This window comes from Orycteropus afer, unplaced genomic scaffold (assembly GCF_000298275.1).
Source record: "Orycteropus afer afer isolate SDZICR_OR568_19922 unplaced genomic scaffold, OryAfe1.0 scaffold00460, whole genome shotgun sequence".
In the NCBI taxonomy this organism is placed as follows: Eukaryota; Metazoa; Chordata; class Mammalia; order Tubulidentata; family Orycteropodidae; genus Orycteropus; species Orycteropus afer.
In genome coordinates, this window is record NW_006922047.1 from 1,119,980 (window position 1) to 1,147,717 (window position 27,738).

The following is a 27,738-nucleotide window of genomic DNA, read 5'->3' on the forward strand; positions in this document are numbered from 1 at the left end:
CAGGGCGGGGCCTGCAGTCCTTGGTATTTTCCGATCCCAGCTGCTCTGCGAGGGTGGAAAGTATTTGGGGACCAGGCTTGGGGGCGGTAGTGGTGGCGCCCCCGGCGGAAGCAGCCCTGATTCATTCTTGGAGCACAGGGTGGGAGGGGTAGCACTACGCGTGCCCACATACATCTCTCACACACACACGCCCAGTCTGCAGAGTTAGACAGACACACATACACACATGCATGGGCTGCCTGGGGTATCCTGGGACTCATCGACCACAGGGCCTGCTCTTCCCTCATGCTTCCTACATGGCAGGGGCTTGGCCTTCCCTAGACACCTCTCTCATGTGCCTGTGAGACACACCATGGGTGAGGGGGATCTAATTCTGGACACCTGCATGGCATTGCCTTTCCACGCAAGACCTGGCCTTTTGTGCCCGTGGGGATGGGGAGTGGCCTTGGCCCAGGCTCTGGGCTCTGTGCAGGGGAAACCCCACAGGAAACAGGCCTGGCCAAATGGCCGCCCTTCCCGTTCTCGTCCCTGGGACACGAATGTGCTGTCTCACTTCCGGAGGAGCTCGGGGAGGCTGGCCGCTCTGCAGGGCCTAACTGCCCTAGCTGATGCCCTAGACCCTGCAGGGACAGGACCAAGCCTGGCTGGGCTGGAGCCTGATGAGAAAGAGGGCAGCCAGTGTCTGTATGTTTCTCTCTCTCTCTCTGTGTGTGTGAGTGAAGCAGGACATTTCTCCCTGCCCGCCTGGATGCTAGCGTCCTGAGACACATCTATGGCTCCATCATCGTGCTTGGCATCTGCTTGGCCCTGTCCTAGTTACACATATTACTCATGAGGTCCTCACTGCAACGTATGAAGTAGATGCTGTTACTCCTATTTTGCAGATGGGGAAACTGAGGTCCAGAGAGGTTAAGTGACTTGCCCAGAGTCACCCAGCTAGGAAGCTGCAGAGCCAGGATTCAAACCAGGCAGGCCGGTTCCAGAGCTGGTGTCTCCCAGCCACAGGGAGAGGCTCCGGTTACTGAACAGTTCGGGCCTGTGCTCTCCTGAGCCTTGCACTCGGCTTGAAGTTTGTAGTGATTTAATAACATGGGCCCCTGCAAGCTCTGCGGCTGATCCTGGTGCTGGGCACTTGTTGAGAGCTTGACATACATACTCTTGATGAGACCTTCCGGTGCTGTGCAGTAGAGGCTCTTGGCTCCCTTTCACAGATGGGGCTACGGAGGCTTGGAGCTGAGATTGGAACCTTGGGCTGTTGGGCGGACAGGCCTGCATCTTTCAGCCTAGGTCTGAGGCTCTGCAGTGTGTGCACCCAAGGGCAGAGCTGGGTGCTTTCTGGGGGTGCCTGCTCTGCTGGGACATGGGGGAGTCTGGGCAGGGCCAGCAGCAGGACTGGCCGCTGGAGCCAGGGCCACAGGGGGCGGGGGCCTGGTGGTTTCCTCCTGCCCTTCAGGCTCGGAAGTGGCGCCAGCTGGGGTGAGATCACTTCCTCACCCGCCTGCCCGCCACCCCCTCGTCTTCCTCTCGCCCTGGCCTCAATTGGCCTGCCCAGGGCCCAGGGCTAGGGGAGCAAGCGGCTGGGGGGACTGGCTCTGGAAGTTCCTGAAGGCTCTTTGGCCTAAAGGGACTTCTTAGGGCCTGGAACCGGGGTGCTCCGGGAGTCAGCCTCCTGGTCCCGTTCTCCCTCCTGTGGCTGCCGCACGTGGGGAGGAGGCTTCGCTGCACCTGGAGGGGAGGGGGCTCCCAATCTCATCAGCTGCTTTCCTCTCTCTCTCCCCCAGGTGTCAGCCGCAGGCCCAGCCTGTGTCCCCACTCATTGCCACGGCCGGTGGGGGTTCCTGGGGATGGGATTTGCTGCCTGTCACAAATCACATTGCCAGGGATTTCCAACCGACCCTGGGCCCTGCCTCGGGGCCAGCGATGCCACCACCACTGACATGGCCGCCACCACCACCACGCTGCCCAGGGAAGGGCTGGCAGGGAGGCTCCTGCCTGCACCTGGCCTGAGGAGCAGGGCTTAGCTGCTCGTGAGCAGGATCCACACCAAGTAATGTTCACAGTGGCTAAGTTCCGCCCCCCGGGCCCCCGCCTCCTCCTCTGGCCCTGCCACCCTCCTCTCAGCCACTGGGCCTCCCCAGGCTCCCCTGGGCCCTGCCTCCCGTGCCTACTGAGCTGAAACACAGTTGATTTGTGCAGACTGGCTCAGTTCAGCAGGAACAGGAGTCGTGCCCCCTAGGAGCCTGTGGCCCCAGCCATCCCAGGGTAGGCCCATGCCTGGGGGAAAGACTTGGACCCAGATCTGTGTCCTAAGGAGGGGCATGGGGAGGCATGGGACCTGGGATGGGGTGGGTGGGCTGGGCCCAGCTGTCTGTCTCTTCCCCCCTCCCCCAGTCTGTACTTGGAGACCCCCCACGTAGCCTCACTACAAGTTGGGCTGTGCTCCCAGGCGGCCTGTCTGTGAAGAAGGGAAGCCAGCTGTGTCTCCCCAGCCTGGACGACCCCCAGGCCTGGAGCCTCGGCCCCTCCTCTCTCAGCCTGGTGAGGGCACACACCAGGCTGGACCTGCACCTCCCACTGCCAGTTACCCAAGAGGAAACTGTGTTGGTCCCCCAGACCGTTAAATGCCAACTTAAGGTTTCCGGAACCGGGCTGGCCTGACCTAAGCATGCCTGGCCCCTTCTCCCTGGCCCTGCAGCTTCCTAACTTGCGGGGAGGAAGAGAAACCCCCTTTTCTGGCACATTGGGCTGGGAAAAGGCTCCCAGGGGCAAGAAATGACAATAGCAGGCCTGCTCAGTCCTGGGTCCTGAAAGGGTCACCTTCCTCTCCTTGAGTGGTCTCAGGGCATGGAAACAGGTTGAGACTGTCCATGATTCCAAATTGAGATGATGCCTGCCCCCCAGGCCCTCAGGGCTGGTCCTACAGCCCCTTCCCTACCAGCTAGTGACAGACAGAAGCTTAGGGAAAAGAGAGGGACAGTGTGTGCGGTGTATTAACTGTTCAATAAAGTTGCCTGGTTTCATTTCTGGTTTTGTGATTTGCTCCATCACTTCCTAAGCAGTTCTTGCTTTCTGAGTAAGGAGGGCGGTGCTGGCACCTGGGGCTTCTGGCCCCTCAGGATCCTTGTCTCTCTCCCTGCTCTGGGGAAGGAGGCACTTCAGTCATGTGGATGGAGATGTCCCCCCTGGGCTTGAAAACACATCCTTGAGGGGTACATATCCTTGGGTTGGGGAGTGATTCTGAGGGAACCCCTGAACCCGAGGGATTCAGGGCCAATGAGGCCTGAGAGAGGGTGATAGGGAGAGAGAGCTGTTATGGGGTAACAATAAGCCCCATTTCCTGGGGCCAGTGGAACCTGAGTGGGATCATTGTGTATGTGTAGGGGTGCCACCAGGGTCTGTAATGGGAGTGACCCTGAGGGGAAACGTTGGGCCTGAAAGGTGATACTTAACGGGTAAGTGGGATCAAGGGGTGGCCCATGCTGGAGCCACTTTGGGGGCGTGACTGGCCACTTAAGGGATAACTGACCAGGTCTAAGGAGGACGCTTGAGGGGAATCTAGGCTTGAAAGGTGTATGTGACTAAGTGAAACTCCAGGTTCACGGAGGGACATTGGGAATGACTGAAACCTAAGGAGCGCCCAAGGCCCGAAGGGGACATATAAAAGTAATTGGGAGCCGAGGGAGAAGAGTCGACCAAGGGGCGACGCTGAATCAATACTGGCACGTAAAACTCAGCCAACCACCACCAACCTCTCCAAACGCCAGGCCTCCAGGCGGCGCCAGAAAGCGCGCCGGCCGGCGCTGGGTCCGCCTGTACATACCTGCGGAGCGCGTGGGGCGGGGCAGAGGGCGGAGCCACCTCCAATTGGGCCTCTGGAGTGGATGGCGGCGCCACGAGCAAATCGCCATGCCCAGCGCTGCCGCCACCCCGCCTCCGGTTGTGCGCACCACCTCGGTCGGCAGGCCCCGCCCAGTCCCGCCCTAAGCCCCGCCTCTCCGAGAGCCTCTGTCCTCGCCTGCCCCGGCGCTGATAGTGACCCAGACTCAGCCCTCTGCCACGAATATCCCTTATTTGTCCGTCAGCAAGAAGATCCCGAGGGAGCTGCTTCTCGGAGAGTCAGGCAGGGAAGGAAACCAACCTAAGACCTTCCCGTCTACCCCAGGCGCCCTCATACTATATAGGGACTGGGAAAGCTCAGCGGTGTAAACGCCCCCGACCAGCGAACCCACGCTGACCACGCCCACCCCCGTTTCGCCCAGAGCCCCGCCCACAATGGCCTAGTCTAAACCGGCTGCCAGTGCTTTCCCTCGGGGTGTCTTCCAGACCCAGTTGTTTGTTGAGGCTGTTTTGCAACAACCCAACTCCCTCGTCCATTCAGCCCCTCCCTCCCCCAAATAATGCACCTTGCGAATTTAACAACGACCTGTCCTTGTGGCTGCCTGAGCGCCCGGAACCCCAAGCGGTTACGCACCTAGCGCGTCTGAAGCAGCTCCGCCACTTGGAGACCATACTCCCAACTGCGTGTCCGGAGCCAGGGCACCCCCGAGTGGCCATTCCCAATGGTGCAGGAGCAGCGCAGCGTCGGTGGGCACCATAGTACTGTCCACTTTTTCCTAGCTAGGTGCTCTTTTTGGAAACGTCTGAGCTTGTTTTCCTACCCATCAAATGGAAATAATAAAACCTCACAGGGCTGCTGTAATGATTAAACGATACAGGTAAATCGCTTATACCTGTCGGCCACTATGGCAGTTTGATGCAACAAGCAGTCGCTCCCATTCCACCCCTTGCTTGAAGCTGTGCCCACAAAGATGGTCAGAACGGAACAGTGTTGGCCTAGGTGGACGCACCCCAGACTCAAAATAAAATAACAAAGAAAAAGCTGTGTTCATTGTTTAAAAAAAAAAGAAAAGGAAAAAGGAAAATACAATATACGGTTCAATAAATAGAAAAAAAAAATTACAAAACGGCGTGATTTTTTGTCCTTAATATACAAGAGGAGAGGAGGTAGAGGGGGTGACTGGGGGTGGGACGTTCTCCCTTCCTCCTCCCTGGAGGGGTGTTGGGGGGGGTGGGACGGAGGGCAAAAGAAAAAGCAGCTGAGACTTACACATAGAAAGGCAACTATGAAACGTGGAGAGGCTGAGTAAGCTGAGGAGGGTGAGACAGGAGACAGAGGAGAGGGACAGCCAGATGGACAACCATTAATAAGGGGGCCTGGTTTCTGGCGCTCTTGGTTTGGGAGATAGCATGAGCCTCGCTTGTGTTCCTGAGTTGTGTGTCCAGTGACTAGCGGGTGGGGGAGGGGCAATGACCCTAGCCCACCCTGGGACCTTGGTGCTGAAAGGGGTGGGGGTCCTGGATGGAAGAGGGGTGTGAGGTATGCAGCTGAGACCTGAGGCCTCTTTCAATCCTTCACTGAGGATGTGGCATGGTCCCTGCTGGGCAGCCTGGGGCGAGGGGTGGTACCGGGGCAGGATGGGCCCTGAGGCAGTGAGAGGGTGCACAAGGGGATTCTAGATGCCCTGACACAAGTCCCAGTCACCTGGGTAGGGTGTGGGGGCTCCTGCTACATCACCTTTCAAGGCAGATTCGGGAATGTCCTGCCTCCCAGTCCCCATGGAGCCTAAGCCAGCCTGAAAGTCAAGGAAGGAGAGTTTGCTTATTGCTTTTGGGGTACCCAAGGTGGGGTCATACCTGCAGCCCAAGTAGATCTCCCCTTCCAGACCTAGGCTATGGCTTCTGGTCCTCACATCTGGCACACTCCCAGGCACGCATGTGGTAGGATGGCCCCCACCTCTAGCTGGCTTTGGGGGTTGGTGAACGAGACCATCTTGATCCCGCCCGGCTCCTTCCCTGACTTAATACTGAAATGCCACCTGGACCTCCATTGCCGAGGCCCCCTGTGGAGAGGGAGCCAGGGGGCAGGGGACAAGGGGGACTGCCCTGGCCCCTCAGCCGAAACGTTCCCGCACTAAAAGCATGAGCTTCTTTTTGCCCTTGTAGGTCTGTTTGAGGTTCTCCAAGAACTGGGCGAACTGAAGGTGCCCGTCGGGCGCCAGCAGGAAGGTCTCCCGGGCCTTGCCCAGGAACTCGATGAAGTCCCCATAGTGCCGTGGGCTGATGTGCGTGAGGCGCGAGTGGCTGGTGGTGATGTAGGCCGCCACCGCAGCCTCCAGGAGCTGGCAGAGGGGTGCCCGGTCTGCGCCCAGGGGCTTGGCAGCCCGGCGGGCCCCCAGGGGACCCAGGCCAGGGGCCGAGAGGGTCCAGCGGCGCAGGATATCGGAGAGCATGGGGGCGCAGTGGACGCCGCGGATGATGAGTGGCACGATGGCCGAGAGCTCATGGCGACCCAGGGAGTGGCTGAGCGAGCAGGCCCAGAGAACGTCGTTGACGGCCGGGTGGCTGTCCTGGTTGAAGGCAATGCTCAGCTGCGCCAGGGCCAGCGTCGCCAGCTTGTAGGCTCGCAGCGGCAGGCCCCGGTGCTCCATGTAGCGGGCCACGGTGAAGAGGTGGGCGTGGCCCAGGCCGCCGGCCGCAGCATCCAGCACGATCTGGTATGCGGCCTCAAAGGCCGCGTGGTTCTTCTCACACAGGGTGAGGGCGGGCAAGGCACAGTTCTGCGGGTCCTTCATGGCGCACTGCAAGGCCAGGGTGCGGGCGCAGGCCCAGAGCTCCTCACGCCGTGGCCCATCCAGTTGTAGCCGCAGCAGCGTGGCATGCGTGGTACCCGTCACAGCCACTATGGTAGCCGCCTCCACTGGTGTGAATAAGGAGTACCAGTTTTGCATGATGTTCATCAGTGCTTGTGGGCCTGGTGGGAGCCGAGAGGGAGAAACTGGTCAGGAAGGGGGCAGGCTTGTGGATGTGGATGGATGGGTTTATCCTCACACAGCCATCTTTTCCAGACAGGGCTGAAGCTGAAGATGGCCCCCCTCCACCCCCTATCATACTTGACTGAAACTGCATCTTACTCGTCCAAACAGCGGGGCAGTAAGGGGCAGCAGATGGGGCCCCACTGGGTTGGAAGTAACATAGGGGACTGTCTGGTAGACCTGTTTCCTCCCCAAACCATTTCATCCTGGCCAGTCTCCAGCCCTCTGCCATATGGGTTCCCCTGCCTGACACTCCCTCCCAAAAGCTCTGCTTTTCGTTTACCTGCCAGGTCCCTTCAGTGAAACCTGAGGAACCAGAACAGGGAGGTACGTGGAGGGGCCATGAGGGGCTGTACTGGGTCAGAGTATCCCCTCCAAAGTCATGGCCACCTGGAACATGTGGACGTGACCTTATTTAGAAACAAGGTCTTTGCAGATGTGATCGGGCTAAAATGAGGTCATAGTCGACTGGGCTGGGTCCTTAGAAGAGGGGAATTTGGACAGACACACACACAGGGAAGATGGCCATGGGCCAATGGAGGCAGAAGCTGGGATGATGCTGCCACAAGTCAAGGAATGCCAAGGACTGGTGCAACCACCAGAAGCTGGAAGAGGCAAGGCCGGAGTCTCCTCTAGCGACTTTGGAGGGAGCGTGGCCCTGCCGACACCTGAATTTCAGACCTCTGGCCTCCAGGTTGCAAGAGAACGAGTCGCTGTCATTTAAGCCACCCAGTGGGCGGCACTTAGTCAGGGCAGCCCCGGGACACTCAGACCGGGCTCTCACCGATCTCTGTGGCGCAGCTGACCAGCCAGCGCACCATCTCCCTGCGACGCCAGGTCATGGTGCTCAGGGTCATTCGCATCACCTGCAGTGGGAAGGAAGAAAGTCACCCTAAGGCTTGGGTTGGCCTACTGAGGGGGCGGACTTGGAAGTGAAAGGCTGCTCCGATGACAACCTGGAGCAGTGACCTCACCTCTCTGGGCCTCAGCCTCCTCTTCTGTGAAATGTGGATACAGATAGTAAACCTCACAGGGTGGCTGTGAGCGTGAAAGGAAACTATGTTGTGAAGCTCCTGCACTTGCACGGCTGTTGGAAGGTGCAATTACTGCTATTGTCGGTATTATTCTGAGACTTCATGGATCCCACCCTGTCAACAAACCAACCTGGCCTTTCTCTCTGGAAACTTCCATGCTTCACTCAGAAGATCTGTCCTTGAAGCCCCAAAGCCCCTGCCCTAGAGGCAAGGCCTCCTTCAGGCCCATTCTCCAGTAAGCACCCTACTTGCTAGCCTCTCCCCTGAGGCCCCAGCCCCAGCTCCTGCAGCGTGGACCCTGGCATGGGCAGGCCCTCTACTAGCCTATGTCCACTAGAGCTCAGCACTTGTCCCTGCAGATTCTGCAATGGCTCCACCCCCATAGGAAGCTGTCCTGGGCCAATCCTGCCCCTCCACAGGCCCCATGTTTGCCTGTTCTACTGGGAATGACCGATGCAGATCTGTCCCAAGCTGTTCCTTATTTTATCTTACTTCTACCACCCTCTTCGGCCCTGGCCTCACAGGCCTCATACCTGGCCCCTCAGGCCATGCCTCTTCAGGACATTTGCTTGCCTACCCTGTCCCTTCTGGGCCCTTCTGAGTCAACTCTTCACCTGCCAGCTACACCCATGCTGGCCCCTGACTTGGCCTAAGTACTCACCTGAAGGAAGGCCTGAGCCCTGGCCCTCAACTGCAGACCCCACCCCAGAGATGTACGACCCTCCGACTCTCCCCCTCTAGGCCTTATCCCCAGTGGGGCATCCCTCACCTGCAAGCAAGTGCCTGAACCCCTTCAGTTTCAGTGCCTCCCATGCATGGTCTTCGCCACAGGCACCCCAGGCCCCACCCTCATGGCCTATACGCTCCACTCTGCTCTCTCTGGAGACCCAGCCACTGGTCTGCAGACCCTGCCCCTCAAGGGTCCCCCGGTGGCCCTCACCTGTAAGCCCAGCTCCAGTGCAATGCCCAGCAGCGTGGTGTCGGGTGGTGCACTGGCTGGGGTGGCCGTCTTGCAGGCATCCTGTGCCAGTTTGAAGAGCAGGGCTGGTGAGTGGATGTTCTGCTGAATGGAGCCCAGCACCGCATGCAGCCACTTGGGGTCTCCTGGGCAAGGGGAGGGACAGAGGTATGTTGGACACACCCCAGCACCAGCCCAGCTACCGCTCGACCTGCCGCACACGTCTCTCAGCCCAGGAGCCCGTGTGTGAGTACTGATTGCAGGCAATGGCTGTGGGATGGTTTGGACCCATGGCATCCCTACCTGCCCATTCTGTCTTCTGTATATACCTGCTAGGCTGCTCTGCCCAGTGTGAAGAAGCCATTCAGGGACCTGCTAGACCCTCAACCATCAAGAGCATCAGTTTCTTCCTGGCATTTACTCGCCATGTGACTCTGGATAAGTCACTTCACCTCTCTGTGCTGCAGCTGCTACATTTGTAAAGTGGGTAATAATGGGGAACCCTTGTGGTAGAGTGGTTAAACATTTGGCTGTTAATCACAAGGTCAGCAGTTCAAACCCACCAGCTACTCTGCAGGAGAAAGATGTGGCAGCTTGCTTCCACAAAGATTACAGTCTTGGAAATCCTATTGGGCAGTTCTACTCTGTCCCACTGAGTCACTGTGAGTCTGAATTAACTCGACTGCAACGGGTTAGGACCTGCCTCAAGAGTCCCGATGAGTACTTATTAGTTAAGAACTTGATATGATAAGAGCTATGTAAATGGTAGCTTTTATTACTATTATCACCGCTGGCCCAGGTCCTACAGTTCTCTCTGCTTCTGCTCCAGCCACAGTGGCCTCCTCACTGTCCCTCAAACACTCCAGGCACAGTCCAGCCTCAGGACTCACTGTTCTTTCCACCTAGAGCCCTTTCCCCAGATCTCCACATGGCTCCTCCCCTCCTCGTGTCTTTACGGAATGTCTCTCTCCCTTTACTGTTTAACTCTCTGGGTCTGAACCCTCCAGCAACTCTATGGGAAAAAGATAAGATAGTCTGCTTCTGTTAAGATTTACAGCCTTGCAAACTCTATGGGGCAGTTCTGCTCTGTCCTACAGGGTCTGCATGAGTAAGAACTGTCTTGATACCAAGGGGTTAGGTTTTGGTTTTTTACCTCTTTTACTGTCTGATTCCTTCCCCCAACTAGGCTGGAAACCCCACAGGGCAAGGATTTTTTTTTTTTTTTTAAATTCCCCTGTTCTATCCCAGCACCTAGGGCAGTGCCAGGACATATAAGGTGGTCAATGAAGATTAGGGGAGATTTGGTCAAAGGAGAAAGGAGATGGGAAGGGGCATGAAGGTGGGGAGAGGAGTAGCCACTGGCCTCACCCTTGGCGGCCGTCAGCATGGCAGAAGCCAGCTCACACTGGCGGGTCTCCAGGTGGCCCAGGATGAACCAGCGGGGGAAGCGGTTACTCATGATGGAGTCCAGTGGGTTGGGGTGTGGTTCTCCAGCCGGAAATGCCGTCTCCAGTACAGGCAGCCTGGGGTGAGGGGCAAAGCGAGCCCGCGGTGAGGCAGGGCTCGGTCCCTGTCCACCCTGGGAGAGGCAGGCCTCCCACCCCAGCCCGAGCTGCCCCTCTGGCTGGCAAAGCCTTGGCACCCGGAAGACAGAAGGTGTGTGTACAAGGATGTTCACTGCAGTGTTGTTTACGAGAGGGGAGACAGAGTCCTGGAGATGCCCAGCACTTGGGTTAAATGAATGGTCTTCCACTTTTGTATCTAAGCAACGTTGCTGAGAAAGAGGTGAGGTGATTATGTGTGTCCTGATGTGGTTCTCCCATCGTCCCCTCTGTGACCCCACCACCTCATTCTCCCTCATTTATTCCACTCCAGCTGCATTGTTCTCCTCAGTATCTTTCAAACACACCAGGCAGTCCCACTGCAGGGCTTTTGCATAGGCTGGACCCCCTTGGCACAGTGGTTAAGGCATTTGGCTGCTACCCAAAAGGTTGGCGGTTCGAACCCACTAGCTTCTCATGGGAGAAAGATGGGGCATTCTGCTTCCCTAAGGATTTACAGCCTTGGAAACCCTATGGGGCAGTTCTACTGTCCTATAGGGTTACATAGTTGGAATCGACTCGATGGCAGTGGGTTTGGTGCCCTCTGCCCAGATCTCCTTGTGGCTCTCCCATCACCTCCTTCCGGTCTTTTCCAATAAGCTCTTCCCTGACAGCCTCCAGCACATGTCAAACTGCGACCTCCCACTCCCAACTTCTTCTCCCCCTTCTCATTGACAGTGTAGTCTATGTATTTCTCTATTAGCTGGCTGTCTCTCACTAGAACGTCAGCTTGAGGGCAGGGACTTCACTCCTCTGTTCACTTCGGAGCCTGCTGCAGCCGGAACAATGCCCGGGACGCAGTAGGTGAACAGTAACTATTTGTCGGGGGACTCAATATCCAAACCAATATTGTTCATGGCTCACTGAAATTTACATGTGTGTTCTCTGAGCGGTGCAAATAGTTAATGCACTCGGCTACTAACCCAAGGGTTGGAGGTTCGAGTCTACCCAGAGGGGTCTGTGATGATCTCCTTTTGAAAAACTGAACCCTGTGGAACAACACAGTTCTACTCTGACACATGTGGTCTCCATAAGTTGGAACTGGCGGCAACTCTTTTTTTTAGTTTTATGTTCAGAACTCCAAACAAAACAAACCCACTGCCATCAAGTCAATGCCAACTCACAGCAATCCTATAGGACACAGTAGAACTGCCCACATAGGGTTTCCAAGGCTATAAATCTTTACAGAAGCAGACCACCTCATCTTTCTCCCACGGAGAAGGTGGATTCAAACCGCTGACATTTGGTTAGCAGCCGAATGCCTTAACCACTATGCAACCAGAGCTCCTTTTGTTCAGAAAGGTATTCAAAACATCTAAGTATGACTAAAGGCACTGGGTAGGAGTCAGAAAATTCTGGTTTAAATATTAGTGCCATTTCCTTGCTGTGCGACCTTGGACAGTGGAGATACCACAGGTCATTTTCTTCATGTGCAAAATAGGGGTAAAATATTTACTTTGCTAGGCAGCTTTGAGGATTGTATTGGGCAAAATATGTCATGGATTTATACCAGGGGTCAGCCCCCTTGTAAGCCAATACTTCAGCTTTGTAAGCCATTCAGTCTCTGTCACAAGGACTCATCTCTGCTACTGCAGCGTGAAAACAGCCAGAGATGGTATGTGAACAAATGGGGGTGGCTGTGTTCTAGCGAAACTGCATTTCTGAACATCGACGCTGGGATTTCCTCTAATTGTCATGTGACACAAAATATTCTTTTGATTTTTGCCCAATCCTTTAAAAGTGTAAAAACACATTGTACTCTTTTACAAACTATTTATATGGGATCAAATTGACAACAGCAACTTGAAAGATTAGATAGGAACCTTGGGGGGCAGGGAGATTATGAGAATGGGGACCCTCAGAAAAGGCTGCGTGACCTGAACGCCATCAATGTCCTGAATTGCACACGTCGAAACTGTTGAATCGATGTATGTTCTGTGTCTGTTTTCAACAATGAAAACAAAAACTAACATAAATGTTTTTAAAATGTGAAAACCAATTCTTATCTCCTGGGTTTTACAAAAACAGAAGGCAGACGCCTGGCTTAGAAAAAATTCTTGTACATAAAAGCATTTTCTGAATCATGGTGCTCATGGATTATTCTTTCCAAATATTTTGGAAAGACACCCCTTAGGCTGTCAGCCAGTACTTCTGGAAGATGGGAGCCAAAGGTGAGGGACAGATCTTGTGGTTTTCTACAGAGAGGGGGCCTTTAACATTCGGTCTCTACGACCTTCAGGTGTGCATGAGAATGATAACGAGGTTATTCATGGCAGGGTCTTTGGGAAGCAGCATGAATGCCCATCCGTTCCAAGTTCCTCCCCGGTATGTGTACACAGTGGGACAAAGTGGTGATTCACGGGTCCTGTCTACTGGGTGATATGACAAAGCCTCTAAGATGCCGTGTTCGGTAACACCAAGGTACAAAGAGAATGTACCCATGCAGCTATTTGTACAAAAGGAGGACCAGCTTTCAAGTTTAAGATCAAGGGTTTTCATAAATCTAGACTAAGATTCAGACTGAGGATCGGGGGATAGAACTAGAGCAGGATCAGGATATATAAGACAAGCAACATTGTTTAAGGAGTCCTGGTGGTGCGGTGGTTAAGCACTTGGCTAACCAAAAGGTTGAGGGTTTGAACCCACCAGCCACCGCACAGGTCAACGATGTGGCTGTCTGCTTCCATAAACACCTACAGCCTTATCTTATGGAGCAGTTTTACTCTGTCCTGTAGGGTCCCCATGAGTTGGAATAAACTCGAGGGCAAAGGGTGTAGGTAGCATAGTCTGCCTCCAGGAGAACTGGGTAGCAGTGTGTAGAAAAGGACCTGCCTTTCTGTACTTATTGAATTTTGTACCATATGGATATTTCTCAAATTCAAAACATTACCTGTTTATATTTAGTAATAAAAAGCAAGCTGCAGCCTCCCATGCCAGAGGGAGGGAGCCCGGATTAAAGAGTGAGGCTCTCAATTCAGGCGGCAGTGGGGCCCCTCAGCTGCCTCCCACCTGCCTCCTGCTGACCTCCCCCTGCAATGCTCGCGCCCCCAGCTGTCCTCACCTCATGGCTCGGAGTGCCAGGCGGTAGGCCAGGTCGGCATCGTGGGGCAGCAGCACGGTGAACAAGTAGCGGGCACAGGTGTGCATGGGCACGCTCTCCCGGAACAGCACCTCCCCGAAGCCGCTGAAGGGACCGCCTGCAGGGGAGCCTTTGCTCAGCCCCCAGGTGCGGCTCGCCTCCGCCCTTCCCCAGATCTCCCCAGACCCTGGGCTCTGAATGGGGATGGGTGGACCCCGGGAGAGAGTGGCTGGGTCTAGAGCAATCCCTGGGGGAGGAGCTCAGGGCTGAAGCGCTGGAAAATCGGAGGACGAAAGGAGGACACACCCCCGAGTGGGGGGCAGCACCGAGGCAGGGTAGGGCCAGAGAATGGAGATGCGCCCGCATCTGCACCAAGGGCGGAGCATCGGCCCAAACTCAGCCCAAGTCACCTGCTGGAGAAGGGCTAGGAGGCAGGGCCAAGCAGGCTCCAGAGCGCCGTGGGGGCGGGGCCCCACATCACGGAGGCTGGGTTATGGGCGGGGCCAGAACCAGGGGCGCGGCCTAACTTGTGGATGGGAGTTGGGCGGTCTCGCTTTCCAGCACCAGCAACTTGGCTTATTGGCTACAAGGTGGGAAGTGGGTGGGACTTCATTGCTGTCAGCAGTTGGGGTTCTTGCCTGCCAGCACATGCTGGGGGGCGGGACCAAAGGCTGGATTCCACCTTTTAGGAGGAGCAAAGGTGCTCACTAAGGAGCTCTGGTGGCATAGTGCATAAGGCATTTGACTGCTAACCAGAAAGTTTGTGGTGCAAACCTACCAGCCACTCCAACGAAGGAAGACTAGGCCATCTACTTCTGTAAAGATTTACTGCCTCAGAAACCCAGAGGGGGTCGCTATGAGGCAGAATGGACTCCATGGCAGTGAGTTTGGTTAAGGTCCTCATTAACCTGCAAACTACTTTACTTACTGAAAGTGAAGAGGACTTGAAGTATTTACTGACAAAGATGAAACACTACGTACAGCCTTTAGTATGGATTACACACAATAGCACATCAACATAAACCAAAACTCCTCACATCTGCACAAAGAAGCAACCTCCTGATAAACAGAAAATATACTGTAGTGAAGTTGTCAAGGATTTCATTTTCCTCGGATCCACAATCAATGCCCATGGAAGGAGTCAATATCAAACGATGTATTATTGCACTGGGCAAATCTGCTGCCAAAGACCTCTTTTAAGTGGTAAAAAGCAAAGATGTGACTTTGGAGACTAAGGTGCTCCAGACCCAAGCCACAGTATTTTAAGTCGCCTCATGCACATGTGAAAGCTGGAAAGTGAGTAAGGAATACTTTATGATGCCTTTGGATTGTGGTGCTGGCGAAGAACACTGAAACTACCATGGACTACCAGAAGAATGACCAAATCTGTCTCGGAAGAAATACAGCCAGAATGCTCTTCAGAAGGGGGGATGGAGAGACATCTCATGTACTCTGGACATGTTACCGGGAGGGACTAGTCCCTGGAGAGACATCATGCCTGATAAAGTGGAGGGTCAGCAGCAAGAGGAAGCCTCTCAGTGAGATGGACTGATGCAGACAGTGTCTGCACCAGTGGGCTCAACATCTGTGAGGATGGCATAGGCCCGGGCAGGGTTTTGCTCTGTGCCCAGGATAGCTGTGAGCTGGAACCAACTCCAGAGGATGTGGCAACAGCAAGTATTAGCTGACAACAAGGGCCAGGAGGCGGGGTTGTGGCGGGGCCTCACCTTCCAGCAGCAGCCCCGCCTGCTTACGCAGCACCTGCACCAGCCGCTCGTCCAGCTCCACCTCCTCCAGCAGGGCCAGCAGCTGCTCCTCGCTGCGCACCACCTTGTCCTGGGCATACAGCCCCTCGGGCAGGGCCCGCTGCTGCCCCAGGCCCAGCAGCGCCACCTCCAGCGCCATCGAGAAGTAGGACTCGCCAGGGCTCCCAGGCACGGGCACGTGCTGGTAGGCCACCTTCCGCTTCTCAGGGCCTAAGTCTAGGGAAGACGCAGAGGCTGCGGGGGATCCCTTCTCTGGGGTCCACCCAAGCCTGGAGACTGCGAGTGGGCGGGGCTTAGGGGAAGGCCAGTGAGGAAGCCTACTTGCTCCTAGCAGGCACCAGGGTTGATGGCCCTCCAGCTACCAGCACAGAGGCCTACTGGCCGTCTCATTTTCAGAAGCTAAGCCTATTGGCACCTGACAGTGGCTAGGGGCATAGCCAAGGGCGTGAGATCACCCCCCCCAACAGGGGTCCCCAGTGTGGATACCTGGGTAAAGAGAGAGGGTCTCTTCCTCTAGGCGACAGGCCTCCAGGAGTGCTCTGCAGAGGCAGCCAATGGGGTCCAGTGGGTGGCCCACCCATCCTTCCGTGTTGGTGATGCTGGTGGAGCCTTTTTGCAGCAGCTCTGCAGGTAGGAGAGGGGCTTAGTGCCTGCTTGCCCCAGGGCAGCCCACCTCTCCCTGAGCCCTGGGCCTCCCAGGCCCCACCACCTGCCCATCCAGCGGCCACCTTCTTTGCATCTGCATTCTCTAGGTCCCACAGCCAGGCCTAAAACCTGGCAGGATGCAGGGACAACGGATGTGTCCCTCCTCACCTCCAACAAGATAAAGCCCGAACAGCTCTCAGGTTCCCGGACCAACGTGAATTTGGTACAGTGGCGGGTGCCTCACCCCCTCCCAGCTCCTCCCCCAAGCCCTGCCCTCCCTTGCCCCTGGGCTCCTGCCCCTGCCTCTCCTACCGGGAGCACTCCTGTCTCTCCTCTTTCTCCTGGGTAACTTGGCATCCTAAACACTTCCACCTCGCTATCCCTTCCTCTGGGTACTTTTCCTGAGGCCCGCAGACTGTGTCAGGGGCTCTGCCCAATTCCTGGGGCTCCCCATATCCCCCATTACCCTTGCATTCAATTTTCTGACACCTGATCCATCAAGTGTCACCCATGGAATTCACCTGGTACCCACCCCACATCCAATCCACACATTCTACGCAACCCCCATAGTTTTCTTTTTTTAATGCACAAATTTGAATTTGTTGCTGATGTTTAAAAATCAGGAGATTTTGCATCCAATGATCCAGATGCCTGGCTTCACTTGAAAAATCGGAAGATCTGCCCACCCCGGGCCTACAAGCCTGAGAAGCAAACCCCAGACTCCTCCGCACGAGACGTGGAGGCGAGAGGAGAGGCCACAGGAGGCGAGAGGAGAGGCCACAATTCCTGCGAGCTGGGGTGGCGCTGTCTGTGGGCGGGGCTTTGCGGGAAGCTCTGGTGTCCTCTTGGGAATTACTCTTCTGGGGGCTGCAGGCAGGCCCTTGCGCTCACTGCTGGCAGTCTGCCATGACTCTGGATCCTGCAGCCCTTCGATGGTTTTGTAGGCCCTATTTCCCTAACTCCCTGTGTTAAATTCCTCTGCTCCAGACACCTGGGGTGGTTTCTGCTTTCCTCTGGTGTCTCCAAGCCCTGGGATGTGGGGCTAACACTGCTGCCCACCTTTTTTCTGCTGCTTGTAGCTCTCAAGCTGATGTCGCTGCTGCAGCCGCAATGTGTTGACGATGGCTCCTGCCAGTCGCAGGGCCTGGCGGGGGTATCCGTGGGCACGCAGGGTGTCCACGCGGGCGCAGGCGGTGGGGAAGGGTTCTCCTAGCCAGAGCGGGCGGCCCTGGGGGTCGAAGGTCAGCTTGTCGCCACCCATACTGCCTTTGAGGCTGGGGCTGCAGGAGTCACTGGCCAGGATCCTCTGCAGGTGGGCATCATTCCAATGCAGCTCCCCAGCCTGCAGGGCTCTGCTGAACACTGTGTGGCGGGAACCTGCCACTGCCACCTCCGGGCCTGGGGGACAAGGGCCCAAGGCAGCCTGATGAGGGAGCCTGGGCGGTGGATGTGGCCAGCTCCCCGGACTAGGCAGACTCTGGGGTGGGGGTGAAATGATGGCTGTGCGTGTGGGGCTATGATAGCCCCATCATATGGATGGAGACAGGTTACCATCCATCAGTCTGTCTGTCCTTTCTCAGACTCCATTTCTCTCTCTGCCCCTCCATCTCTCTTTTTCCCTCTAACCTTCTCTCCACCCACCTCCACCTCTGTCTGTCTCTTCTCGTGCTCCCTCCTCTGTTCCACTCTGTATCTTTTCCCTCCTCTGCTCTGTCTCCACTGCTGGTAACAGAAGGCTGAACCAGGCCATCAGCCAGGACACATCACCATCCCCTGGGGCTGCCGACCGCCCCTTGCCCTGAGCACCCACTCTCCTCTGGCTCGGCTGCCTTTGCCCTGTACCACACTGCCTTCTCTCCTGGGATGGGGCCCCTCCCCTACCTGAGCTGGGGGCCACTGTGGGCTGCAGGCTGGGGCCGTCAAAGGTGTAGTTGCCCTCTTCCAGGGGGCACACGTCCAGCTTGTCCCACTTCCATAGCAGCTGCAGCCAGCCTGCCTGCTCCTCGGGCTTGCAGTGGGGGCTCAGGACAACGCAGACCCACAGGGCCCCTAAGAGGTGAGGGCAGCCAACACTTATTGAGTACTTACTGTATGCTGGGCCCTGCTCTGCTCAGTCCTCACCTTGACTCACTGAAGTTGGCATTAATGATATCTTTTTTGCATCTTCCAGGTCAGATACCCAAGTTACTGACAGGGAAAATAATTTGCTCAAGGTCATACAGCTGGTAAGACTGAACTTAGGGGAACCATATTTTTTTAGGTTGGGCAATCTACTTCCGTAGTGATGCCGCCTTGAAAACCCAAGGAGGGGTTGCTGTGAGTTGGATGTGACTCAAGGGCAGTGGTGGTGGTGGTGGATAGCACTTTTATCTAACATGTCCACAGAATGTGTCCACATGACCATAGGACAATCATTTTTAAATTCCTGAAAAAAAAAAATTCAAAATAAAATGATATGAAATTCAAATAAATAAAAGTGTCCATAAATACAGTTTTACTGGAACGCAGACATGGGGATCCATTTATGTATCATTTACGGCAGAGTTCATTAGGTGTAACTGTATGGCTGCCCAGCTAAAAATAGTTACTATCCAGCTGTCCTTGGTTGAATACCACAAAAAGAAACAAAACTTACTGCCATTGAGTCGATTACAACTCATAGTGACCCCCACTGAGTTTCCGAGGCAGTAAATCTTCACGGAAGCAGATTACACCATCTTCCTTCCATGGAGTGGCTGGTGGGTCTGAACCAACAACCTCTGGTTAGCAGCCCAATGCCTTAGGCACTATGCCGCCAGAGCTCTTTGGCTGAATAGTATCTCCCCCAAAATTCACATCTACCTGGAATCTGTGACTGTGGCCTTATTTGGAAATAGGGTCTTTGCAGATGTAATCAGGCTAAGATGAGGTCTGCTATGGATCAAATCATGTCCCAAAAAGATGTGTTGAAGTTCCAAGCCCTGTACCTGTGAATGGGACCTTGTCTGGGGAAATAGGGTCTTCCTCTGAAAATGTTATCGGTGAAGTTAATGAGGTCATACTGGAGTAGGGGAGACCCTAATCCTAATTGACCCAGTGCCGTCGGGTCAATTCTGACTCCTAGCAATCCTACAGGGCGGAGTAGAACTGCCCCATAGGCTTTCCAAGGCTGTAGATCTTTACGGAAGCAGACTGCCTCATCTTCCTCTTGCAGGGCAGCTGGTGGGTTTGAGCCGAGGGCCTTTTGGTTAGCAGCCGAGCGCTGAATCACTGTGCCACCAGGGCTCCTTAAACCTAAACCAAAAGGAACACCAAACTCACTGCCATCGAGTTGATTCCGACTCATAGCCACCCCCTTTGGGTTTCCGAGGCAGTAAATCTTTACAAAAGTAGATCGCCCAGTCTTCCTTCTGCAGAGTGGCTGGTAGGTGTGAACCTCCAACTTTCTGGTTAGCAGTCAAATGCCTTAGGCATTGCGTCACCATTCTCTTCCTTAAACCTAGTGTCTTATTAAAGAAGAAAAGCACACGGAGACTGAGTCACACGGGAGGAAGACAGGACACCATGTGACAACAGAGAAAGGTGCATTTATAAGCAGCCAGGGAACATGAGGAGGGCTGGAGTCTCTAGAAGTGAGGACAGAGGCATGGGACAGTTCTCTCAGAACCCTCAGAAGGAATCAACATGCTCAACATCCTGATTTAGGCTCCTGGCCTCCAGGACTGTAAGACAATACATCTCTGTTCTCCAGACACCTCTCTGTGCTATGTTGTAATGGCAGCCTGAGACCACTGAGATAAGGGCTAGTGGATTATGATGGGCTCTAATCCAATGACTAGAAAGAAGATGGACATTTAGACCCAGACACATGGACAGGGACACAGCAGAGGAGGTCATGTGACAACTCAGGCAGTGATTGGAGTGACGCATCTACAAGGACTGCTGGTAGCCAGCAGAAGCTTTAAGAGGCCAGAAAGGATACTCCCCTAGTGCCTTCGCAGGGGGTATGGCCCTGCTGACACCTTGACTTCTGACCTTCTGAACTGTGAGTGCACACACACTCCTGTTGTTTGAAGCCCCTCGTAAGAAGCATGCTGACCCCTGTCTAGTGAGCTTATTGCATTTTATCATCTGTCCTCCCCATAAGATAGCAGCTCCATGAGGGCAAGGATCTTGTCTCTTGTTCTCTGCTGGGTTCCCAGCACCCTGTCTACTGTCTGGCACATAGTAGGTGCTCACTAAATGCTTGTCAAATGAACGGAGGAAGGCTTCACGGTCCAGACTCTAATCTCAGGCTGGACTCTGGTGCCTGCCATGCTCCAGCCGGGCCTTACCCAGCTCGTCCCACAGCTGTCGGCACTTGTCAGTCATGCCTGCGCCCTGCTGCCGCCACAGTGCCAGGCGTGGGTCCTGCAGGAACTGCTCTGTCATGAGGATCAGCATGCGTGCCCCGTTGGAGTCCCGCATCCGCAGCATTTCCCGCACCTGTGTGGGGACGGGGAGGTGAGGAGAGGGTGGGGTGTCGGCGCCAGGGCCTCCTGAGACTCCGTGCCCGTGAGCCCGCGCAGCACCTTGCTGAACATGGAGCGCAGCTGCTGGCTGGCGCCATAGTAGCCGCCATTGGACAGCAGCTGCTTCACCTGCTCCTGGATCTGCTCCTCATCCAGGTGCCAGCAGTTGGCATCCTCGATGCCCGCTCCCGCTGTGGGGTCTGGGGCACCTGTGGAGAGGAAAGGAAAGCTGAGGCTAGGGTGGGAAAAGAGGATGGCTGCCCCACCATCTGCCCGTTCCTCCAAATGACCCAAACCACCCCAAATTCCATCTATCCTATTCAAAACACAACCCCTGCCCACCCGTTCATCCATTTGCTCATCCTCCCACTTGTCCATCTCACCTTAAACATCACCCGCCCTCCCATCCATCCAGCCATGCATCCTTCATCCATCTCACCTGGAATACTACCTGCCCATCAATCCACCTATCCATCCATCTATCCCAACCAAAACACCATCCCCACCCACCCATTCATCCGATTACTCATCTTTCCACTAGTCCATCTTACCTTAAACATCACTTGCCCATTCAACCTTTGTCCATCTCCTCCAAAACACCATCCATCCATCCCACTCAAAACACCACTAATACCTACCCAACCATCCATTTACTCATCTACCCGTCCATCTGTCCATTCCACCCGAAACACTACCCACCCATTCATCATGTCTATCCTGCCCAAGAAACCATCAGCCCATTTATCCAAACCACTCACCTATCTGCCCACCCACCTGTCATGCTGTGCGTCTATCCACCCATTTCTCCTGTATCAGTTCATTCACACGTCCATATACCTCAACATGTACATCTACTGTCCTATTAATATATCATCCACTCTACCCATAACTCCCACTCATCTACCATCTATATACCCATCCCACTGATCCATCACCTGCTCCATTTGATTTCCAACCCATTCAAACCAACTACTCAAAATACCCATCCATCCACTGACCCTTGCAGTCACACTATCCATCCACCTAAGTAGCCACAACTCTCCACCTAGCCTCCTCATCACGGATGGTTGTCTATTCATATGCAAACATCTACCATCCTATTGGTCCATCTTCCATCCTACACAAAATACCCACATACTCTATCCATCTGCCATGTCAGTCCTCACATATGTACCGTCCATGCATCTACCAACTCACCCCAGTTTCATGCACCCATTGGTCCTTCTATTCTTCCACCAATCCCATCTGTCCACCACCATCAGTCCACCTCAATTCCCCAATCATCAAAGCCCTTCCCAACCACTCAGCCATCCCCCCCAATTACCAACAACTCCCCATTCATCTACCTTCCCACTTACTCACCCATGCACTCACTCCATTGTTTATCCATCCCGTCAGTTTACTCCAACACCCATCATCAATTCCTTCTGCACCCATCCATCCCCACCCTCAATTATACATCCATACCTCTATCCACTACTCATCAACCCACCATCCCCAATTCAACCCCATCCTCCAAATGCATAGCTAGGCAACACAACCCTTGTAGCCCCTTAACCCTCCCAGACTTCCCAACATCTCCAGTCTATCTCCCCACTCATATCCTACCCCTGGCAGCCACTGATGTCCATCCATACCCTTCATGCCCCCACCCATCCACACCCATGCCTGTCCCTGTAATCCCGAGACACCTCCACCCTGAGCTCCCCACCGCCTACCCTGCTCTCTGCCTATTGGCTGATTTACGACCACTCTCTGCTTCACAATGAGATGGAATCCAGGATCTACCACATACTAAGGAAGGCCAGGCAATCTACTTCCATAGTGATACTGCCTCGGAAACCCATGGAGGGGTTACAATGAGTTGGGTCCGACTCCACGACACATAACACCACCACCATCACCACATAATATGTATGGGGCCTTGGAAATGGTGCCCCTTCCCCTCATGTTATCAAGGGGATATGAGGATTCTGTTATGGCACCTGGTCCACAGCAGGGGAGGTAGCTGTGAGCTGCCCCTCACTGCCTCACCCAATCCCCCCTCCACCGGCACCCTTACCGTGCACCAGGTTGATCTCAGAGCCCAGCAGGAGGATCTCGTCAGCCAGACGCTGGGCGGTGGGCAGCACCTCGGTGTGGTGGGCACTGATGAGGTACTGGACAAACTTCTGCAATTGGTCCCGGTTCATCTGCGACAGCGTCTCAGAGATGGGCAGCCGCAGCTCCACCTGGCGGGCGTGCCGGATGCGGTACAGCGACAGGGCCACCACGTGGGCACAGTAGAAGAGGTCACGGTTGTCGCAGCCGCAGCTCACGGATGTAATCTTGCAGCGGTCAAAGCTGATGGAGACGTGGTAGAGACGCTCGGGCTCACCAGTGCCCCCTGGCTCCCGCACATTCCCGCTCAGGTGGAACCCTAAGACCAGAGCCAGAAAGTCGGGGCTGTGTCCCCCCAGGGATGGGTAGGGCTTGTCCTCGACCCAGGGACAAACCCAGCCAAGGGACCCAAGACAAGTCCTCTGACTTCTCTGACCCTCAGTCTCCTCCTCTGTCCACTGGCAATCATCATAACATTCTCTTCATCGGGGTGTTGTGAGGATTACATGAGGCCATGTGTGGAAAGCACTGAGAACACCGTGGGCCTACAGCTTGTCCTAAAGCAATGCTTGCTGGTAATCCACTATGAATACTATCACAGCAATGATGTAGAAGATGGTTTTCTCAGACTTGGCTTATCATGAAGACAGGCAGGGCTCCAGGAGCTCTGAACCTCCCCGTGAAGATGCTAAAGGCTTATAACACTTAGGGTGAGGGGCTAAGGTGCAGGCCAGGGACGCAGGTCACTCCATCACCCCCTACCACTCCCTGGCCCCTGGGGAGCCAGGTGCCAGGCTCACCCGACTGGTTGGGCCGCTCGAGCCCCAGCTGGTCCCAGCTGCGTCATGCAGGGAAAAGGCTTCCTCGTACCGGCTGCAGGCGGCCGAGACTCAGCCAGGCCAGCCGTGGGGGCCTGAGGCTGACAAAACCCAGGGACAGTCATCCTGGCTGAGCCCCTGCCACTATGGGAGCTCTGGGACAACGTCTGCCGGCTTTTCCTGAGCCCTCTGCCTGAGTTCAGACGCTAGTCTTCCTCTCTCTCCAGCCTCCTTCGGCCTCGACTCTGTGCCCCTTCCTCTGCACCTTCTGGCTCATAATCTTGACCTCGGCCCTACCTCGGCTGCCTGAGATCCAGGATCATTTCCCATCTCTAGCCTTAACCTCTGTCCCCGACCCTTACCTAGACCCCACTGCCTGAGGTCTAAAATCATCCCACACACTGACTCTGAACTCCCACATGAGCTCCACTGCCTTAGGTCTAACACTACTCTCAGTGCAAGTTCTAAACCTATGATCCCAACTTCTACCTGAGTCTACAAAAACTGAGGTCTAAGATTACCACTGACCTCCAGCTCTAACTTCTACCCCCAACTCCCACCAGGGTGCCGCTGCCTAAGGTCTAGGATTGTTGATATGTGGCTCTAAATCTCTACCCCAAAGTATCACTGGGCATCAGTGCCTGAAGTCTGGAGCCTCTCTCTTCTGGTTTACAGTCAGTCAGTCCTCTAGCCCTCACTTGGACCCTACTGCCTGGGACCACCCTCCTCCTCTCTCTCCCTGCCCCCACCAGCTTACAATTTCTTCCCTAACTAAGCTAAGCTATCGAGGGCTAGGACTACCTTTTACTTTTACTTTATAATCCTGCACCCAGCCCCATCTAGGCCCGAAGCCTAAGGTCTACAACTTTCTATCACCCTGTCTCACAACCTCTACCCTCAGTCCCTATAGTGACCCTCACCTCTGCCCTCAACCCGGACATGGGCCCCACTGCCTAAATTCTGGGACCTTCCCTGCCCCTCCTTTCGGGGTCACCGCTTCTCATCCCACTCCCCATCTAAGCCCCGCTGCCTGAGATCTAGGACCACCTCTTACCTCTGGCTCTAAATCTCTATTAACTGTTTGCTGAGTCCCACTGCCTAAGTTCGGGAACCAATCCTCCCTTCTGCTTCACCACATTTCCTCAACCCCACCCGTATTCTGCTGCCTGAGGTCTAAAACCTCTCCCCAGCCAAACCCCATTGGGTCTACTTTCTGAAGTCTAGAACCTCTCTGCTACCCCATTCAACCTCCAACCCCCCATTAGGCTCACTGCCTGAGGTCTGGACCCTCGTTCCCCCTGGCCTAGGCCTCCCTGTTGAGGGCGGGGGGCACTCACCCACTTGTAGAACGCGGTCCACAGCCCCGCTCTGCAGTAGATGCAGCCCTCGGGTGAAGGGCACCCTGGCATCATGCTCGCCCTCTGGGGGCTGGTAACCCAGCGACGAGTACATGCATATTTCCCGCTCACTGCGTGGAAAGGACCAGAACACGATGCGTTTCTGGACTGGCTCTGGTACCCGGGAGAACCTCTCTTCAACCTGTGGGAGGGGCCGGTGGGTTAGAAACCCAGGCTCGGTGCAGAGGCCCTGAGTTTGCATCCTACCTCTGCCAACTGCAAACAGTATGTATGCCCTTGGACAAGTCACTGTGCCTCTCTGAGTCTCAGTTTTCTCAGGTGTAAAATGGGGATACTAATATCACCCACCTTCTGGATGCTATACAGGTTAAATATGCAACAATATATGTAAAGTGCTTACTATAACACCTGGCCCATAGTTGGTGTTCTAGAACTTTCTGCCACTTGCTTCCTGGACGCTAGGCCCCAAGGACCCAGTGTAAGTAGTCCTGCCTCCCAGGCCTTGAGGGGGCAGTTGGAAGGAAGATGAGACTAATAAGACTAATAATAATAATGCAAGCCTACATTTTATTGTCCACTATGCTACATGGTTATGTATGTGAGTTTCCTGAATTCTCACAAGCATCATACAATGAGCTAGACACTGACCATTACCCCATTTTATAGGCAGGGAATCTGAGGGTCAGGTCAATTCACCTGCTCAGGGTCCCCAGTGCTGATGAGCTGGAACTCCCAAGATGGGCTCTGTACCTCAACTTCCTCTCCATGCCCCGCCCCCAGGAAGGGCCCCCAGGAGGGGAGGAGAGCTTTAGCCACCCTTGTGGGCTCCAGGCAATGAACTGAGCTGGTTGAGCCTGTGTTCCAATCCAGACTTGCTACTCACTGGCTGGATGACCTTGAGCAAGTTTCTCAACCTCTCTGTGCCCCAGTTTCCTCACAAAGTGGGACCTAGAACAACTCCCAAAGGGCTGTGAAGGAAATGCTGAGCTTCTGAGGCCAGGAGCTCTCCCAGCACCGGCTGACTACGGGGAGGTACAGAGGAGCTCTGCGGGTGGTTTTAGAATTATTTGGTGTGTCTTGCTCACAATGTTGGGACAGGGACCCCTCCCCCCACCCAGAGCCCTGGCTCCTGGGTTTCTGGGGGAGATGGGAGGGTCAGTGACAGGCTCAAGCTGAGGGGACAGTTGGCAGATGACTAAAGAGGGATTTTCCAGGCCATGAATCAGAGTCTGCCCCAGCCCCAACTGACCCAGACCCATCATCCTGGCAAAGCTTCTAACTCAGCAGAGGCTGGGGAAGCAAAAACTGCCCTCTAACCTGGACACAGCCAGGTCTGGGCACCTTGAGGCCCACACTGAGGCTTGCACAGGGCACTTCAAGGGTCCCATTCCTGGGACATTCTGGTGGCACCTTCAGAAACCATGGGGGCAGGGCTCCAGGTGCACCTGTCCTGGTACCAGGGCCTGCCCCTGCTGCCGTGACCCCCAGAAGGACTGGGATGGCTGTGGGGGTCCCCAGCACTTAAGCCAGGAGCAGCTGGGCAGTCCCAGCTGGGAGGGGCCCAGGGGTACCGAGGGGGAGGGGCAGGGCTTGAGAATGAGGATGTGAAAAAAGGGGTCCTCAAGGGACAAGTGGGTTCTGGACACTGGAGAGCAGGATGAGGTGCAGAAAAGGGTGCTTCAAGATTGGGATCTGGAGGGACTAAGAAGTCTCTACAGGGGTGTAGGATAGGGGTCTTGGAAGGCAGAAGAGGGAAGACAGAAATCATTTGGGGCTGAGATCTGGGAAGATGGGTGTTGAGCGGGGAGGGTGGCTTGCAGGAATTGGAAAGAGGAATGAGGTGAAAAAAAAGGGGTACCCAGGCTTGTGGAAGGAGCATGGGTGTTGGATCCCAGGAGTCTAGGTCAGGTGAAAGAGAAGGAAGCGTCCTGAATTGGGATCTGGGGAGTCGAGGGTGTCCCTGGGTAAACGGTCGGTCTGTGGGTTGGAGGGCTGGGATGGTGGACAAGGGGCGGGGGTGGGTCATAGGGATTGAAGGGCAGAAGAACTGAAGGGAGGAGGACGGGGGGTGTCTGGGGCGGGGCTCAGGATCTTAGAGGGATTCTCGGGGGTCTCCAGTGGAAGGCAGATCCAGAGACTGTCAGCTGTGCAAGGGGAGGAGAAGGCATGTCGGAAGTGACTGGGGTGCCTTCCTCCTTATTCAGGCCACCCCCTTCCCCGCACCACCCCCGCCCGCGGCCCCGCTCGGTCACCTGCTCGAAGGCCCAGCTCTCGGCCACTCGCTTGGCACTGAGCTCCAGCAGCGCCTCGGGCCGGCCCCGGCCGCGCGCGACCCCGGCCCCGGCCCCGGCATCTCGTTCCTCCGGTCCTGCGGGGGCGCCCCGGCTCCGTTTGGCCGCGGGGGGGTCCATAGGCCGACAGGAGCCGGGGCGGGGCTGCCAGGGGTCGATCCGATGCCCCCTCCACTCCGTCGGCTCCCGTGACCTCTGGCCGCCCTTCAGTCCTTCTTTGGTGCTTGGCCGCCCCGGGACCCCCGCCGCACCCACCCCCGCCCCTCACCGGGCCGGCGGGGTGATGCGGCCCCTTTAAGACTCTTAACAACAATGAAGCGCCTCAGCCACCGCTTTATCTTCCGCCGTCGTCCCGCCCCCGCCGCCCGTCCCCATTGGACCCCCCCTCGGTCTCCGCGGCCTTTCTTCTCCATTGGCGGCGCCGCCAGCACCGTCCCCAAAATGCCTCTGTTCATTCGCTGCCTGTACTTGCCCGTTTTTGGGGCCCACCCAATCAGGGTGCGCAGCGAGAGGTACTGTCAATCATGGTGCACCGGCGGCCAATCAGAGCTGGGGACCCCCCCCCGCGGCGCTGTCCTTAAGTAGAGTTTCGGGGCGGGCCCTGGGTTCATTCACAACATTCCTCCCCCTCCCCCCTTGGGCTGGACTGCGAGCCCCGGGCAGCTGGGGCTGCGCCCACACACGGCTTTGTTTACTGAGGGTCGCTTCCGGGCGCCGCAAGGGGAC

At 55.6% G+C, this 27,738-nt stretch overlaps 1 protein-coding gene across 1 annotated transcript; it reads right to left on the reverse strand.

Moving 5' to 3' along the window:
• Nucleotides 1-5,951: 5,951 nt before the first annotated feature.
• Nucleotides 5,952-27,132, reverse strand: ZSWIM4 (zinc finger SWIM-type containing 4). The gene is made up of 14 exons (XM_042782761.1): nt 26,974-27,132; nt 24,701-24,902; nt 22,508-22,864; nt 20,506-20,654; nt 20,269-20,419; nt 17,837-18,004; nt 17,015-17,353; nt 15,797-15,934; nt 15,272-15,526; nt 13,527-13,662; nt 10,233-10,387; nt 8,847-9,010; nt 7,657-7,738; nt 5,952-6,811 (listed from the first exon to the last, which is right to left on the reverse strand). Exons 1-14 carry the CDS (start codon nt 27,130-27,132, stop codon nt 5,952-5,954), a joined length of 3,315 nt encoding a protein of 1,104 aa, XP_042638695.1.
• Between the last annotated feature and the right edge of the window lie 606 nt (nt 27,133-27,738).